This window comes from Microsporum canis, genomic scaffold (genome assembly GCF_000151145.1).
Source record: "Microsporum canis CBS 113480 supercont1.4 genomic scaffold, whole genome shotgun sequence".
In the NCBI taxonomy this organism is placed as follows: Eukaryota; Fungi; Ascomycota; class Eurotiomycetes; order Onygenales; family Arthrodermataceae; genus Microsporum; species Microsporum canis.
The window spans coordinates 1,887,185-1,903,740 of NW_003299166.1; the positions used below are offsets into that span (position 1 = coordinate 1,887,185).

The 16,556-nt window shown below is 46.8% G+C and overlaps 8 protein-coding genes and 1 non-coding gene across 9 annotated transcripts; 3 read left to right on the forward strand and 6 right to left on the reverse strand.

The window, feature by feature from the left end:
* Window positions 1–217: 217 nt before the first annotated feature.
* MCYG_04680 (vacuolar transporter chaperone 4) lies at window positions 218–2,960 on the reverse strand (the record flags this gene model as incomplete). Its single annotated transcript, XM_002846897.1, has 4 exons — window positions 218–621; window positions 680–2,285; window positions 2,361–2,804; window positions 2,832–2,960. 4 exons carry the CDS (start codon window positions 2,958–2,960, stop codon window positions 218–220), a joined length of 2,583 nt encoding a protein of 860 aa, XP_002846943.1.
* A 478-nt stretch (window positions 2,961–3,438) lies between these two features.
* On the reverse strand, window positions 3,439–6,712 carry MCYG_04681 (cell division control protein 54; the record flags this gene model as incomplete). Its single annotated transcript, XM_002846898.1, has 5 exons — window positions 3,439–4,020; window positions 4,082–5,274; window positions 5,330–5,401; window positions 5,460–6,326; window positions 6,376–6,712. 5 exons carry the CDS (start codon window positions 6,710–6,712, stop codon window positions 3,439–3,441), a joined length of 3,051 nt encoding a protein of 1,016 aa, XP_002846944.1.
* A 340-nt stretch (window positions 6,713–7,052) lies between these two features.
* Window positions 7,053–7,156, reverse strand: MCYG_10546. The gene has a single exon. It is a non-coding gene; the product is annotated as a tRNA-Lys (tRNA).
* A 103-nt stretch (window positions 7,157–7,259) lies between these two features.
* Window positions 7,260–8,519, reverse strand: MCYG_04682 (arginine N-methyltransferase 2; the record flags this gene model as incomplete). The annotated part of the gene is made up of 1 exon (XM_002846899.1): window positions 7,260–8,519. The coding sequence occupies one exon, from the start codon at window positions 8,517–8,519 to the stop codon at window positions 7,260–7,262; it is 1,260 nt and encodes a 419-aa protein (XP_002846945.1).
* A 648-nt stretch (window positions 8,520–9,167) lies between these two features.
* Window positions 9,168–9,515, reverse strand: MCYG_04683 (uncharacterized protein; the record flags this gene model as incomplete). Its single annotated transcript, XM_002846900.1, has 1 exon — window positions 9,168–9,515. One exon carries the CDS (start codon window positions 9,513–9,515, stop codon window positions 9,168–9,170), a length of 348 nt encoding a protein of 115 aa, XP_002846946.1.
* Window positions 9,516–10,928: 1,413 nt separating this feature from the next.
* MCYG_04684 (conserved hypothetical protein) lies at window positions 10,929–12,042 on the forward strand (the record flags this gene model as incomplete). The annotated part of the gene is made up of 5 exons (XM_002846901.1): window positions 10,929–11,052; window positions 11,074–11,608; window positions 11,663–11,680; window positions 11,704–11,751; window positions 11,820–12,042. 5 exons carry the CDS (start codon window positions 10,929–10,931, stop codon window positions 12,040–12,042), a joined length of 948 nt encoding a protein of 315 aa, XP_002846947.1.
* Window positions 12,043–12,094: 52 nt separating this feature from the next.
* On the forward strand, window positions 12,095–12,334 carry MCYG_04685 (uncharacterized protein; the record flags this gene model as incomplete). Its single annotated transcript, XM_002846902.1, has 2 exons — window positions 12,095–12,142; window positions 12,227–12,334. 2 exons carry the CDS (start codon window positions 12,095–12,097, stop codon window positions 12,332–12,334), a joined length of 156 nt encoding a protein of 51 aa, XP_002846948.1.
* Window positions 12,335–13,237: 903 nt separating this feature from the next.
* On the reverse strand, window positions 13,238–14,380 carry MCYG_04686 (prohibitin-2; the record flags this gene model as incomplete). The annotated part of the gene is made up of 4 exons (XM_002846903.1): window positions 13,238–13,561; window positions 13,640–13,995; window positions 14,074–14,142; window positions 14,206–14,380. The coding sequence occupies 4 exons, from the start codon at window positions 14,378–14,380 to the stop codon at window positions 13,238–13,240; spliced, it is 924 nt and encodes a 307-aa protein (XP_002846949.1).
* A 279-nt stretch (window positions 14,381–14,659) lies between these two features.
* Window positions 14,660–16,261, forward strand: MCYG_04687 (cleavage stimulation factor 64 kDa subunit; the record flags this gene model as incomplete). The annotated part of the gene is made up of 3 exons (XM_002846904.1): window positions 14,660–14,711; window positions 14,785–15,602; window positions 16,232–16,261. 3 exons carry the CDS (start codon window positions 14,660–14,662, stop codon window positions 16,259–16,261), a joined length of 900 nt encoding a protein of 299 aa, XP_002846950.1.
* Window positions 16,262–16,556: the final 295 nt, after the last annotated feature.

The following is a 16,556-nucleotide window of genomic DNA, read 5'->3' on the forward strand; positions in this document are numbered from 1 at the left end:
AAACCATAAGTATAGACATGGATAGGAGCTACACAATCATACTAGAAACAGCAGAGCTACTCAAAGGAGACCAAACAAACATATAGACGGGCAGGGTATGAACACAGAAAAGCCAACTGGGCCCTTCTCGTAAAGCTCGCTGATAAAAGCGAGAAAAACATCTGGGGCAGATGCTCTTATATGTATATACATAACCGGAGGATTCAGAAATTGCCGCTTACAAGCTACTGGCGATCATGTATGTACCTGTGTTGTTAGCACTTCCACCAGACCCAAATAGGCCGCCGGCTTTGGCTCTCAATGAAAAGTTGATAATAACTGAAACGACCACGCCAAGGCAAAGGAGGGTTGGTCCCCATTTCTCATGATACACTCTCTTAACGTCTCGCTGCTTGCGGATCTTATCAACGCGCCACATGTACAGAAGGAAACTGTAGACGAGCAGTAGACAGGCCATGACGGTGAAGGCCCAAGCGGTGATGATGCTGATGTTATCGTGTCCGAAGTTGAGAAGCGTGAGGGCAATTCCGCTGACATAGATGGAGAATTCAAGCCAGGAGAGGAACGTACGCTCAACAGCAAAGAAGACCTTAGGTTCAACTCGCACTGGGACATGGATTCCTAGAACGTTGTTAGAGGCCGTATACACATATAAAATGGATAAATATAGATAACTTACTCTTGCCCTTGGGAGCCTTGAACTTCTTAACCTGAATGTCATCCCCCAGAATACGACGATTACGGCCACCGCCAGCACCTTCTGGTAATTCGGTGGGCTGAGGGAATGGGCGGAGGTAACCAAGGAATTGAACTGTGTTGCGGCCAGCGGAATTGAGATTATACCTGGCAAGCTTGTAGTAATACTGCCAGCCACCAACCTGTCTGGCCTCATCCAGTTCATCCTGAGCATTCGACTCATCCTCAGAATCATATAGTGGGTAGTCGTTACCACCAAGGAGGCCGTCAGCGGCGATACGCTCCTCGATATCCAGGAGGTTACGAGGAGCCAGCATGTTGTCAACCTCAGTCACAGCATATCCGTTCGTCGCATTGTCCTGATTGTCTTGATATTGCTGCATACCAGAACCGCCTGCCTGGGTTGTTCCATTGCTGCCATCAACGCGGATTCCACCCTCATCATCAGATTCGTCATCGTCTAACATGTCATCACTGGTCGATTGGTTAGACTGAACGGGCCGTTCAATACCAAAGCCAGGGGTGACTGGTTTACGAATATCAACGTCCATCTGAGGCATCCAGAATGGAAGGAGATTGATACGATCTGGCATGAGGGTTGCGGTGCCGTGGATGAATTTACTGAACTTTGGCACGGCTTCAACTAAATGACTTGACGTGAGCTCTTTAATCCATTGTGGAGGTTCCTGGCCAGCCTGAGTCTGGAGCTTGACTTCAAGAACGGCATAGGGGAATCGTTCAACGTCAGCAGCTGGAAGTTGTTTAAATGGATAGTCAATTCCTATATCCATACGACGCCAATTCTGGCCGCATCGTTGACGACCATCGAGGTTGTCTTCTCGGATCATTGTGAGCTCCGTGTCCAAAGAGACACGAACTCTGGCATCACCCGGAAGCTGGAAGGCAGTCCGGTGGTAGAATGATCTGTTAACTGGAACAAGTTGTCGGGTGATGACGCGATACTGAATCTCTCGAGCTAGCTGTTCCCAGTCCGCGATCTGTTTCTCGCTCTTCTTACCTTCCTTCCGTGCCTTTTCAAAAATGGATTCAACAGTCATTCGCCCTTCCAAGTAAGCATTGACATATTTCTCCTTAATCGGGAACCGAGCCTTGACAGATTTCTCTCCAGTCCAGTCTTCGCGATGGGTTTTACGCTCAACGAAGATTTGATCATTTTCCATACCTCCATACCATCTGAGACGAATGGCTTCAGCTCCTTCTGTCTTCTTCAGTCGCCCAGTATATAACTCCCAGGTATCGGTATTATCGTAGTATATCGAAGAAATAGCAGCATCGCTTTCTTCAAACTCTTTCGAAGCGTTGAACACAAGGACGGGAAGATGCTTTAAGATGATAAGCTTGAGCTCAGTAATGTTATCAGGATGCACCCAGTACTTGGTGGTTTGGCGGACAAAATTTTGCTGTGATCCACCAGCAGCACTGTCTCCCTCGACAGGATGGCCCTTGGTCCTGACCAGGTCATAGAGCTTTGACAACTTGACGACAAACGCATCATAATTGTCCTTGAAAAAAGGCTTTGCCCTCAATCGAGCAGCGAATACTGGCCTGAGACACCAATTTGTTTGTTTCTAATCCGTATTAATCCACTGATCAGCGAAAGAAAGAAAAAAAAAAATGCCTGATATGGATAAGAGATGGCTCACATCGTGTTTCTTGATAATCTTTTGGAAGCCGGTATAGTTCAATTGAGTGTATTTGGCGAGATCATGAACATCGGCAATAACATCACTCAAATCTTCCTCGAGTAGCAAGAAGTCATCATCAGTGGGAGGGGGTTGTCGACTTCTCATGGAACCAGAGGCCACAGACCGGTCCAATCGGCCAACCACCTCACTCACCTCTTTATCGCTCGCCTTGATGCGACGGACGATCTCATCACTCTTTACCTTCTGAAAGGTGAAGACCTTGTCAAGCTCGCTCTCCAGCAAAGCGACAAACCGCCTCTCATCCTCTTCAGTCCATGGCTTGCGTTTCGGCGAAGGGTTATTGGGCGTAGGCTCCGTCTCAAAAGACGTCTTCAACGCATCCTTGAGGTCCTCATAAGCAATATAATGCCAGGCATACTCCTTTATAAGCGAAGAACGAAGCTGTTGCCCGAACCTATTGTATCAAACATCTTTAGCCTGTTCTTCCTCTCCTTCTCTCTTCTCTTGCCTTAAAGGAAAACGAACACCGAACGAACAGCCAGGGAGGAAAAACGTTAAAATACGGGGATAAGATGAAGCATCAAGCTGAACGGACATACCTCATGATAGCTTCCAATTGACAGCTGTGAGCTCTCCCGGACGGTGTCACGACTTGAAGCTGTAAGGAGCGGTGATGCAGAGGACAGAGAGGAGAAGGAGTTCTTGGGTGAAGAACCAAAGCCACACACACTTCTGTGAGTTAATGCCAGGATTCCTTGCAGCCGGTTCATCGAACCAAGCTCGTTAGTTAGCTCTCACAAGGGTAAAAAACCCACCACCACCCTCGCCACCGGGGCTAAAGGAAATTCGGCCATATAAAGGCGAAAAATTAGTTGAAACCGCGGGAAGAATAAGAAATCCGATAAGCGGGTCAGGTGATATCCACCAATCAGGAAAATATCTGCTCTCACGTGCAAGTAAAATTGGCGCTTGATGGGCATGGGCCATAGTTTATCCGAGGCTAACTTGACGTCTGGCGCTTAGTAAGCTTATATCAGTATATGAATTGGAAGGCATTTAATTTAGATATCATGGTCTAGATAGTCCCCAAGACACGGCGGATGCTCCTCCGGGCACCCTCGCCTACTACATTGACGAGGCCCTCAGTCTCGAGTGACTTGACGGCTTCTGTAAACTCAGCACCCTCTACTGGGACAGTGCCCTCGTTCAACTTCCTGAGCACGTCAACCCACCTAGCACCGGTAGCGCGGCCTCCAAGCTCATCCACAATGGCCAATATGACCTTCTTCATGTCATCTCGCAACCTACGCTCTCGCGCAGTTGTACCCTCGGTCAGCAGGCTCATGTCGATTAGACCGGTGCGGGCATCTGTAGCTGCTTGTTTCAAGGCAGATCGGATCAACCTCACTGCTTCCTCTACATCATCTGCCGTTACTTCTTCGGACAGCCGCATTCGCGCGTGAGCTTCAGAGAGACGAATCATAGACTCTAGCTGACGCGTAGTAGCCGTAATACGGCGCTCGGCCGCTCGAATGTCATCTCCCAGCTTACGCATGGCAACGTATGCATCTGTAAGCGCTGCACCAGCAGCTGGGGTGAGCTTCGGCGAGATTCGTGTCTTCGCATAGGTAATGTAACTAGTAAGGAACTCAATGGGCTATAAGCTTGAATTAGTAGATGGCCTACTTATGATCAAGAAGGCAAATGTGAAAACTTACCAAGATCTCTTCACTAGAACCTGTCTCGGGAGCATCTTCCAGGTACATTCCAACCATATGCTTTGCTAGTCGACGATCATTTTGCTCGTCCACGCGGTCCAGGACAAGGTACACCAAGTCAAATCGAGAAAGAAGAGTAGGAGGTAGGTCAATGTTCTGTGGTACAGATAGGTTGGGGTTATATTTGCTTCCAATGGGATTGGCAGATGCAAGAATGCTAGTTCTCGCGTTCAAGGTGGTAATGATACCCGCCTTCGCAATTGAGACTGTCTGCTGTTCCATAACTTCGTGAAGAACTGATCTGGTAGCATCGTTCATCTTGTCGAATTCATCGATACAGCAAACACCTCCGTCAGAAAGGACGAGTGCACCAGACTCTAGTACTAGCTGCTTAGATTCTGGATCTCGCGTCACATAGGCTGTCAAACCAACCGCAGAAGAACCCTTGCCGCTGGTATATATACCTCGCGGCGCAATTTTGTGAACATATTTAAGCAGCTGTGATTTTGATGTTGACGGATCTCCGCAAAGCAAAACGTTGATATCTCCGCGATACCTGGGGTTCCCACCCTTCTGAAACGTCTTATTGGTCCCACCGAAGAGCTGCAGAAGTATCCCCTTCTTAACATCCTCCATCTCGTAAATGCTCGGTGCTAGCGACCGAGCCAACAGTTCATACACATCTGGGCGGGCTGCTGTAGCCTTGATATTCTCTTCTTCTTCCTGTGAAATTTTCCGTACTTGGTCGACTTCTCCCACGACTTGGTCTGCGAGCTCCTGTTCCACTGTTGATGCATCAATCCCTAACTTCTTCCTGTCTATCTTTTGTACATGGAGGACATCGACATAGGTCTTGAACAGTGCCTTGGTACTTCGCTGACGTGGGTTAACCCGGACTGGGTTAGAACGAAAGATGCCGGTAACTTCCACCCTGTCACCAGCTCGGCACACGTCAACCAGCTCATCATATCCACAAAGGGATACAGAATGAGGAGTCTGGCCGTCAGGAATTGAGTCCGGTGTTTCTTGTAGGCGGATAATTTGTTTATCAGCAAATGTGCAACGGTTGTGAATTAGTTGCATTGAATTCTGTGCGTCACAAAGTTCTCGCGGGCAGCGTGTGGGTTCAGCAATTTTCCCACGATCAATGTCAACTCTGACGCAGTGGAAGCATACATCGCATCGAAAAAAGGCTGTAATCCATGTTAATCCGGCAGAAGTAAATATATTGGGTAGAGATATGCATACCTTCTTTCATATCTGGAATGATAGGAGTTGCCCGGATGACAAGGCCCTTTACGCTGATAAGTTTGTCTAAGTCTAGGTGATAGTTAGGGCTAGTAGCAATTTATACTTGTAACGGGATGTTTAAACATACCACCTGGATCTAGATCTCTCATGTTCACGGACTTATCCATTCCAAAAGGAAGAACCTTATAAGTCCTGCTCTCAACATCCGCAAGAATATTAGATGTATCCTGCTGGGCAGGCGTATCTCCAGCTGCGCCAATATCTGAAGTGGGAAAAGCAGGGGCGGAGCTGGCATCTCTATTAGCTGGGCCTAGCCTTCGCTGACTATTTTGTCGGGCCAGCTCTACCTCCTTCTCTGCCAACCCAATCATAACATCTTTTGTACATTGATCCATAATTGGGATGATTTCCTGAGGGTAAGCTTGGACTTGGTGCCAAAGCTTAATAGTAGGTGGAAACGCTTTTAGGTTCCTGATATCAAGATTGAGCCCTGTAACACCAAGCTGTCGCATTTCATTCAGCATCCTGATATACTCCTTTTCGTTAGCAGCAGGGCCAATGGCATGGATCTCTGCTTCAGAAGCACCATCGTACGCCATACGATGTTTCCGTGCAAAGTTATACAGAAAATTTTTGAACGATGCCATGGCATCTTGTATCGAAATATTGGTTCCCCATATTATCCGTGTGGAATTACCTCCCAGAGCATCTGCTTCGGATGTATCGGGGTTGATATTGGAGAAAGTAGCGTCAGACTGTAGCTCTCCGTTACGGACTGGCATACCGCTCTCATCGACAAAGAGCGTCCTGCGTCTTGACCCAGTGGTAGAAAAGGCATCTGAATGAATATCACCCCTGCGAGTAGCAATATCATTAGGATTAGGCGAACGGAGGAATAAACCGCTGCTACTTGTAGGTATATCATTTCGTCGACTTTGACTATTTCCAGGGCGACCAGGACTTGAGCTTGGCATATATCTAATTGGAGAGGAGTCTGTAACGGAGTTAGAATTGATGCCTCATATATAATAAAACTATGATACAATACGTGCCTTCAACTAGAGGTCGAGTAGGTCTTGGAGTGGTTTCACGGTCGCCCAACGGAGAAGATGGCATCGGTGAGCTTCGATCTGGCGCATTGGCTGCAGACCGTCCGTCCTCTGGCGAAGATTGAAAGAAGATGGGAGATGACGAAGGAATCCCATTGTCTACTATTCTCCGTGTTTGAGGTGTAGTAGTTTGAGCAGGATTCTGAGATTGGCGAGAAGGGGCGGGGCTGGAGATAACGACCTGCGGTTGCGCACTTCCCCTCGAGGGAGTGGAATTAGCAGAAGCCCTCGAGGGGCGTCCACGACGACGAGACGATGAAGGTGTAGACATGATTAGTTCTCGTTGCAAGAAAACGCGTTCAACAGGAAGTCATTCCAATTGTCGACAAGTCGTTGATTGTTCAGTCGAGAAAGCTGGAAGTTTGAAAGATTTTGTTTGATACAAAAAGTCGCGCTTCTTCATTGGGACGCGAAGCGCGTAAAGTGGTTTATTATGTAATCACAACCACGCGCTTATGAGGCGCAAGAGAAACGGAGAAAATGAATAGAGCAAGCAGAGAAGAAATGCAATAAATAGTAAGTAGAATAAGTGAGTAATATATACAAAAAGTAGGAAATGCATAACAGCTACGAGTGTAAAAGATTAGTGTTAAAGAAAAAAAAAAAATGAAAGCCCAACGCGGGGCTCGAACCCGCAGCCTTGTGATGGCGAACTAGTATAAACTTGTTATAAGAGTATAAGAGTCACACGCTCTACCGATTGAGCTAGCCGGGCTGACTTGTTGTTAAGGGGCAGCCAGCACTTTCTTTTCAGTAACAAGTCGTAGATGGGATCTCGTTCGTACAAGCTACAATATATTGTGTGGTGCTTATATTGATTAATCCAAGTATCTACATACGGGCAACCTGTAGTTATCAACGACCCAGTACTTTCTCCTGACGCCCTCCCACTCTCCATCTAATGGAGGGACAGGAACCTTCGTCCAGTCGACGTCAAATCCGGCCTCCATCATATCCATCTCTACAACTTTTTGGTAAACATCATAGCTGATCTGTCTATCAGCTCCCATACCGTTGAAAAAACTCCATCGTCCCTCAGGTTCGAGCAGAGCTATTACATGCTCTGACGCAAAGTCACGAAAGTCCGAATACGACTCTGCGAAAGTGTCGTAGTAGATAGCGTCGAACATCACCCCTTCTGTGGCAAGTTTGGGTAGGATATCTTGCCATTTGCTTTCGTGTATCGTGACTCCTGTCTTTTCATGCCATCCCTTACTCTTCATATCTGCAATAACAGCTGGGTGCGCTTCGACAATGTGGTGAGCACTGGGTTTCAGGTTTTGAAGGATCCCGTCCACAATGCCCATTCCATGGCCAATGTTTAATACTCTCAGGCCCGGGGTTGGTAGCAGTGCCCTGGCTGATTTATCCATTATATCCATTTCCCAGGCCATCATCACTCCGTTCTTGTCTCCATCCAGTAGTCGGTTCTCCTGAAAGGTCAGACCAGAGCTCAGATAATGCTCGTTGCCGACACTCGGGTCCTCGGCATTGCTTGGTTCTCCTTCGCCAGTAGAAGTTTCTACACTTCGAGTTGGAGCTTCATCTTCTACTTTGTCTGTCGCAGAAGCTTTCTCCGTCGTGATATCAGCTTTTTCGCCATCCTCTTCGTCTTCGTCCTCCAGCGGCTCATACCCCTCAAGCCTGTTCAAGAGCAGCTCGGCACGCACACCAGCATCAACCATTAACTGATACAGTTCCGTAAGTCCCAATCTCCTTGCCATACATCCGGGTGTCTCATCATTCGCATCCAAGTCATTCCATATAGCTCCCTCTTGCAGTAAGAATTTGACAGTCTTCACCCCTCCCTCAAGGGTCTCCTGCTCCTGTGTCGTACGTTCAGCAATATCGCCATTCGCTACATTGTCAGTTTCTGGCTCGCATGCTGCTATAGCCGCATGTAGAGGGGTATATCCCGTCTCTGGATCTTTCGCGTTGGCGGGGTTCTCTTCTTTTTCGTTGCGGCGTATCAACTCGCGCAGTTTCGCGATATTATGCTGCGATGCGGCTAGAAGTATCTCCTGGGTATCAAGGTCGACGTCAATAGCACCAATGGCAGCATCATTTGGGTCCTCCATGGCTGAATGTCTCGGGATATGATCAGTTGTATGTTTTTTTTTGGATGTTGCAATAAACTTTAGCTTTTATTTCCACCACTTGACGAGCCATCATCACAGCAAAGAACACCTCTGTGTTCTTTGGCGGATATATGTTAACTGGACATCAACAATAATTTCTATGCATGGGCGATATGTTCGTATCTATGAACCGTGGTACAGTATATAATTACCAATAACTATTATTTGCAGGATTCAGATTTCTCCAGATAACTAACTTATATCAATCATATTAGGAAATCCATATTAATATCCCAGTTCCCAAGGCCCTTACCCGCTGCCTGGACTGCACAGATATTCCTAATAACCGCATTCTTCTCTCTCTCTGCACACCTTGCCCTAGCGAGGATTTCAGCAGCTCCATTACCTGTGGCGTTAATAACCATTACATCGCTAGCATCATCCTCTGATAATATACTCGTGTACTCTTTCAACCTGGCAACACTACAAACGTGCTGTCGTGAAAAACGATGCAGTTCTCGGAAATTAATATGATGCTGCGCCCCGAAAGCCCCAGGCTTGCAAGCTGGAGGCGAAATGAATACCGGGTTTGTATATAATATAAGCCACCAGGCCCAGGCTACCATCAATTTCAAACGTTTATGCTTGCTAGGTATTCAGGTTCATTGAAGGAGTAGACGGATTTAATGGAGTAATAGACTTCATGGTAATGATTGCAGCCTGCTGTATCGGCGGCTGGGGTATCGCCCACTGGCCTAGCTCATGTATGTACGCAGATGTTTCTTCGTCGAATTGCTGGCCCATGAGTTCATATTGGTAATGATAGTATGTCCTGTCTGCAGTATTATCTTGTGTCCTGGGTGGGTATTGCATCGGCACCACATCCTGGGCCTTAACACGCACATACCTCGCCTTGTCGTTTTCTGAAGCTGGAAATGAGGGACAAAATGAATAGGTGGACAAAGACCTATCAAGCCACAAATGGACTTGGAGCATGGATGGCATCCGGGTACCCTGCCTAGCATCGTACGAATCCGGAAGTAGGACATTTTGGGAATTGAAACGCCAGCGTCAAAATTATTGGCAGGGCCAAGGTGACGGGTTGATGGCGTACAATAAATCAGAGTAGCCATTATATTAAAGGACATCCACTTTCCGGGGGTGTGAGGCTATAAAACCAATCAGTGGCGTGGCTTGAGGATTTATTGAGATTTCTATAGTTTGTGTAAGTCTCCTTAACAAAATTTCATGATTCGTCAATGTAAGGCACTTGATGATCTTAGCAAAGGTGAGGAGGTCATCCAGCTGTTCTCTATGAATGTGAGTGTCAGCTTCAATATATTCAAGTTCCATATCGTCGTCTCCAGAATTGAATGATCCTATATTGGATGGTTGATCACTTGCTTGAGGCCAGCCACACAGAGAAACAGCCGTTGTCGCTCCGATACTAAGTCCATCAGATTTCGCATAAGCATTGTCTCCTGAAGACGTAGGCCATCTGCTATGCACAATTTCCAGTCCAGTCTTGTCTTATCTTCCGTTGAAGGTGTATGTATAGCCTCTCTACAGCTGAGGGTAGGCTTCCTAACTAGTTGCACATTTCCAAACCATTGATCCTGAACTATGAGTAATGCCAGGATAACAATGTCAGACTCCGCAGTTGTTTCTAAGAACGTGTGTGTGGCTAAAACTATCAGCGAAGCGAGTCGTACGTCCAAGCTAGATGAAGATGGGAACGGGTGTAATCCACCTTTAGATGTATATAAGATAATACCTTGATCTCTATAAGTAAGTATATTCGTTCTTAAGTTCGAAATACGGACCAGAATACTCACTCACCTAACTGCCTCAAACATCCATCGGGCCAATAACTATCCACAATGAGGGCTTTTGCAAATCCCTTTCTCCCCGCAACCGTTCCGGTAGCCCCTGTGCTCTTCCCTGCGATCCCCGAAACAGCGAACCAGCTGCTGGCCTTGCACAACAACCCGCATCCTGACTGAGTCGAATGAATTCTAGGTATGCGTCAGGGTATGCTATTGTAATTAGCGCTGCTTGGATGCCATCATATAACGCTCCTCCCAGGTTTCTTCGTATATCAAGTGTTTGGCACTGGTTTGATGCGACGTTGATACAAACTTATATTAAATAACTACAACTGTAACTAATAACTAACTTACTATATAGTAGTTAGTTATAATAAGCTTCGCGCTTAAATGCTTTTAAGACTTACTATGTACATAGTAGCTTTACTCCTAAGAGGCTCCTCAAATGGATAACTAAGTTCGCCGATACTTGATATAACTTAGTGACAAGGGGACATACAGAATAAGTATGGAACCTGTGCTCGTGGTGGAGCAACTATGGTCTGGGATGGTTTGGGGCTGAGCCTTTGCGAGAGTCGGCCAGATGCCTGTCGGTTCCCAGTCCTTTTCTACGTCCTTTGAGCTGCCCATTAACCAATTAGTTATTCATTCTACCATACTATGTATGGTATATCATTCGCAAAGCTCATATCCCTACCCTATAGTATATATGTCTTAATATGTCCAACGCGCGGCGTATGTAGGACTACTACTGCCTAAGAGAGAGGCAGAATTTAATAGGCTGACTATACCCTTGTTTGTCCCTTTCCAGTTCACTGTCCCCTCTCTCCTAGCTAAACACCTTCGTAGCTATCTTATTATTCCACCAACATGGACTGTCCTGACGGCTGCGATGTTATCCTCAACCTCACCCGCGAAGAAAAGGGTAAAAGGTTCGACCACGACCAACCCACGAGAAACCTGGGAAGGTCTCTACAACAACATCCACAGCATCGGCAGAAGCTATCTCGAGAACGATTCTACCGCCTTCGAGATTGAAGGCCGGTTGCATGATCTTTGGGACGAGCTCATCCATGCTGCGAGGATAACTCCTGCCCTCAGCCCAGAACACGACCGGCTCGTCGTCCTGATCCTGGAAGCTCGAGAACTAGGCCCCTTTCCTGTCAATAAGAAAGACGGAGATTCGTTGCCCCCCACCGTGATCTGTGATATGGCTACCCTGCCTAACGGACAACGCCTGTGGGCTGATTTCCTCTACCTTGTGCAGGAGATTCAGGATTCCTAATACCGACATGATAACATCACATCCCCCTCAAGCACCTTTGAGTTAGTACGGTTTCTCTAGGTCGAGGTAAGAGCTTACTCAAGTCAACCAGCTTGCTTATTTTAAGCCTTTCCATCCCTTAGCACAATGCATAAGCCACGCATTCATAAGTCTCTGAGCTAAGTGCTCTCTTTCTCCCGGTGAGCCGAGCAACGGTTCTCCTGGCATGAGCAGCAACAAAACTATGCTCGGCCAGGACGCAGTGGCAGTAGCATCAGCGCCGCCAGCCTCGATATCGGATGAGGGTAACGCAGCAGCATCTAGCGTAGTCAGAGCTGGTATCACAGGGCGCTTCGAGGTCATGCTTGAAGCGATGCGGATAGTCGGGTTCCAGGACTGTAACCAGATGGCCGTGGCATATTATTTAAATTGAGCCCCTAAATCTTCTTTCAATATTCTGGGGACTCCCTCACTGCGAAAACAGCATGCATGGCTATCCCAAGAGCTTTGGTGGAGGGGGTATCCTGGAAGAAGTAACGACGCTATGAGAGCGGATGGATGCGGCGCAGGACTCGGTAAGTAACCACGGCTAAACCTTTCAAAGCCAGGAGGCATAGGGGGAGAGAGATAGAACTTGTGCATGCCTAGCTGACCGACGTTTAGATGCCGTATCTTTGGGCCCTCCTGACAGAATTGCCCGGGCCTTGGGGTTTTTACTGCGATAGGATTGATCAAGAGCTACTAGTGATTCTCCTCTGTGCTAGGCAGACGCAATAATAGCTGAACTGTGTGGATGGTTTGGGACCGGGCGGGTAACTAGACACGATAGAGCCGAGCAGTGAGTTCATATCAATATAGCTGAAGGAGTGAGAGACGTTATTTATATTTTTGTAGAGTACTCCGTGGTATAAAGCGTTGAGACTGGCGGATGTTCGAAGGCGCTGTTTGATACGCGCTCGCCCCAGCGTGGCATGAGCCCCAGCCCTAAGACAATTATAGAGTATGCAGGTGTTCAAGTAAGAGTTGAATAATCAGTCGAAGCGGAAGACAGTGTTCGTGAACGAGATATAACACAGCGAGATGTCCAATTGTAGAGACTTTTTGTCCATCTCAGTAGTGAGTATCTAGCTGTAAACCCCCTTCGCCGTGACTCAATATAACACAGCAGTGGGAAACCGATAGGTGAAGCTGGTGAAAAACATATTATTTTTGACGGTAATTATACCAGTTTCGTATATGCGTTCATTAGGTATTCCTACTGCATATGTTTCTTTGATAAATAACTGCATCAATATCATTTTTATATCAGTTGAAGCGTGAAACGAAGTTGAAGTTGTTAGAGACTGTTGGAGCCAACGCTTTTTTGGCCGTTGAGCCAATCGATAAAAAGCAGATCTAGAAAAAGGGAACATTAACAATATTAGAAGTAACTTGAATCGATGTAAATGGTATGTTCATACCGTTATTAAAGAAGATCGATGAGATTTTGAACATATGGTGGAGTAGAATAAAGTGGTACAGGTAATTATACACAAGCTTAAAACGGAACCAAATCCCTTCCCATGCCTCTGGTAAACGCCGTCCGTTGACCAGCCGTGCAGAGAGTTCGGGAGAACATCGTCAAGAATTTAATCAGATCCTTCTCCGTGAGCGGTAACATTTAGGCCTAAACCTTCGGAATCAAGGTACATCTTGTTCTTTCCACCGGCTTCCTGCAAGATATGGGCAATATTTCTGGCGTTTTCGATCTTTCGTAGCTCAACATAACTCTTACTCTTCTTGATGGCATCACCAATAAGCTGAGCAGACCGGGCCTCACCCTGTGCTCTGACGACAGTGGCTTGTTTCTCCTGGCGGGCCTTGTCAACGATGAAAGCTGCTCGCTGGGCTTCTTGCTGGGCAACTTGTTTGGCTTCAACGGCAGCAGTGAACTCGGGAGAGAATGCAAGATGCTATTGTGGTAAGAAGTTAGAATATATGAAAAACGAACAGGAGAAAAAGACAAAATAAAAAGTCCAAGGGCTTCATACCGTTAGAGATACATCGTCAAGCATTATGTTAAAGCGTGCAGCACGTCTGGCCAAGTTGTCTCGTACAAGACGGGCAACGCTCTCTCGCTGAGTGATAAGTTGGCTGGCATTGAATTGAGCCACCACACTCTTCAAAACCTCGTTGACAATGGATGGAAGAACTCTCTCGTCAAAGTCTGTTCCGAGAGTACGGTAGATCTGTGGAAGCGCCTCAACGCGCGGTCGTGATAGTACACGGCAGGTTATATTGACCATCTGCAAATCCTTGGTGCCGGTAAGAGAAGCGACATTTCGTGGTTTCGCTCGGACATCGTAGATTATAGGTGTCTCAAACCATGGGATCTGGAAATGTGTACCTTAATATGAAATGTTAACAGAAAACGACCTAATTAAACAAGATATAAGCTTGCAGACAGGTGCTATAAAGAATTTACCTTCATTGTATATCTCTTTCTTCACTCCACTTATTCTTGTATATTTGATCGCTCGGTGACCACCATCAACTATACGGCACGTCGCAGTCAGTCCTAGTGCGAATAAATGACAGCCAACCTAAGAGCACATACCATTGAAAAGAGAATTCGAAAGCACATAGCCTCCCAATCCCAGTGCAATCAACAACCCAGCACCCCCGAAAGCTTTTCCGCCGGCAGGAAAGCCACCACCTGCACCGAATCCTCCACGTCCCCGCTGCTGGATGGCATTCTGAAGCTTCTGCCAGGTCTCACGAGGGTCTGCCATGGTTGTGTAAAATCAGCGAGAGTGTGTTTGTCTGCTCGTTCAACCGGATTATTCTTAATACCTCGTCTTCGTCTAAGCAGTGAAAGTCTGGAGAAATTGAAGAAGTTTAGAAAGCGATGGCGCTAGTCCGGATCGGGGAAGCTCGGGCTAAAACGACCAAAAGTTGAACTTCGAAGAACAAGCAAAACAACTTTTCCATATCATAACGAACCCTTGGACGCCAGCAACTCCTGTTTCAAGAAGGCTGCCAGGCCTTAGCACTACGTGAGGACGACAAATATGGCTCCAGAAAGGTCGGGGAAGAGTGTTTTCCTTGGGAATATCCCATACAGTGAGTCCTTCACCCTGCCACCTAGCTCTCCCTCCCTCTCCGTTTGAGCATTTTACACTGACGGTGACTTTAGATCTCACAGAGGAACAGGTGAAGGATATACTTAGCTCTGCGGGAACAGTAACGAAGTTCAGGCTCATGATCAACCCTGAAACGGGAAAACCAAAGGGTTATGGCTTTGCAGATTTCGCCGATGCAGATGCTGCGGCCTCCGCCATCCGAAACTTGAATGATTATGAAGTTATGGGACGCAAGATCCGAGTCGACTGGCCTCACAATAATGAGAAGGATTCTGTGCCCCCGGATTACTCCCAGCAATCACAGCCAGGGATGTCGAGCAGTGCCGGACAGGAGACACAGAACTCGCAAGCCCCTCTTCTACCAGCCCTACCCCCGGGAGCCGATCTTCCTCCAAACTTGACATGTCCCAATGCCATATCACAGACCTTATCTTCGCTACCCGCTCCTCAGCTCCTCGACGTCCTCTCTCAAATGAAATCTCTCGTCATGGCCGATCCCGCTCGAGCCACGGAGTTATTGAGACAAGCTCCACAGCTAGCATATGCCATATTTCAGGCACTGCTTCTCATGAATCTTGTTGACTACAACACGCTAGGCTCAGTTGTAGACCAAGCATCCCAAGCGCAGGCGGCTCAACAAGCACCTCCTCCAATGCAGCAAAAGTATCAGCCATATCCTCCCGCTCCGGGCCAGGTAGCAACTCCTCCCCTACACGGCACCCCATTCGCACCCCCGCCACAAGTTGCGCCGCAGCAGGCACCTCCACCAGTAGCACAGGTTCCTGGTCAAGAGGAGCTATTACAGCAAGTTCTTAGCATGCCACAGGCGACAATCGACGCTCTGCCCCCAACGGAACGGAATCAAATCATGGTATTAAGGCAACAGCTTCTCCAGGGAGGGATGAGATGAGATGCAATTGGCTTGTTTTGTTAAACTGAAAAGCATTGGACGGTTTCAAACGGTTAGTATGCTGTTTACTTGTTATCTATGTATAACTAGTCCATATACGGCTCGATTTCTCTGGCGCAAGGGCGGGATGGGAGGTTTTCTGCTTTGGTGTTGTCATAATGGTGTTTTGGAGCGATTCTCAAAGGTTGATAGATATCATAATGCCACATAGATGTGTTTTATGCATCTATTCTGATCACTGGTCAACACCTACCTTCTGTCCATCATGCCTCATCCTCTGTTTCCTTTAGAATGTGTCATATTTATTCCTTGACACACCTAATAATATTATAATCTTTATTTTCAAATCCATATATCTAACATTTATGTAGCAGATTTCACGTGACTCTTGTTTCGCTTGATATCAAAATCTTAATTCAACAATATAATTAACAGTTATATGGGGGGGAAAAAGGTTTGATTATACCGTCCATTGTCTTTATATGCCTTATTATCATGGATAGTCAAGTTGACCCTGCAAAAATCTGTAACAGTAAGCTTCCGCTTTCTAATGTCAAATCATGTAGAGATTGCTTATCCCTAACCTATAGGAACTGGAATACTGGAACTGCATAGGATGAGCAGGCCAGATAGCCAGCAATGACTGTTTGGGATACCCATGGCCAGGACTCCAGATGGAGAGACAAAATAGAGCAAATCAGACTGTTTCTCTATAGATCAATGCCATTGTCTAGGGATCCAATGGAATATTCCTATAGTTTTCTGATTTCTAGCAGTCTTACTATGTGCCACATGTATAAATTCCTTTATACATATATTGGTAACGATGGCTTGTTTCTGAACGCATTTCCATGGGTATTTCCAGCTATTATAAGAATGAACCAAGTCATGAAACTAAAGTCACAAACAGCGTGT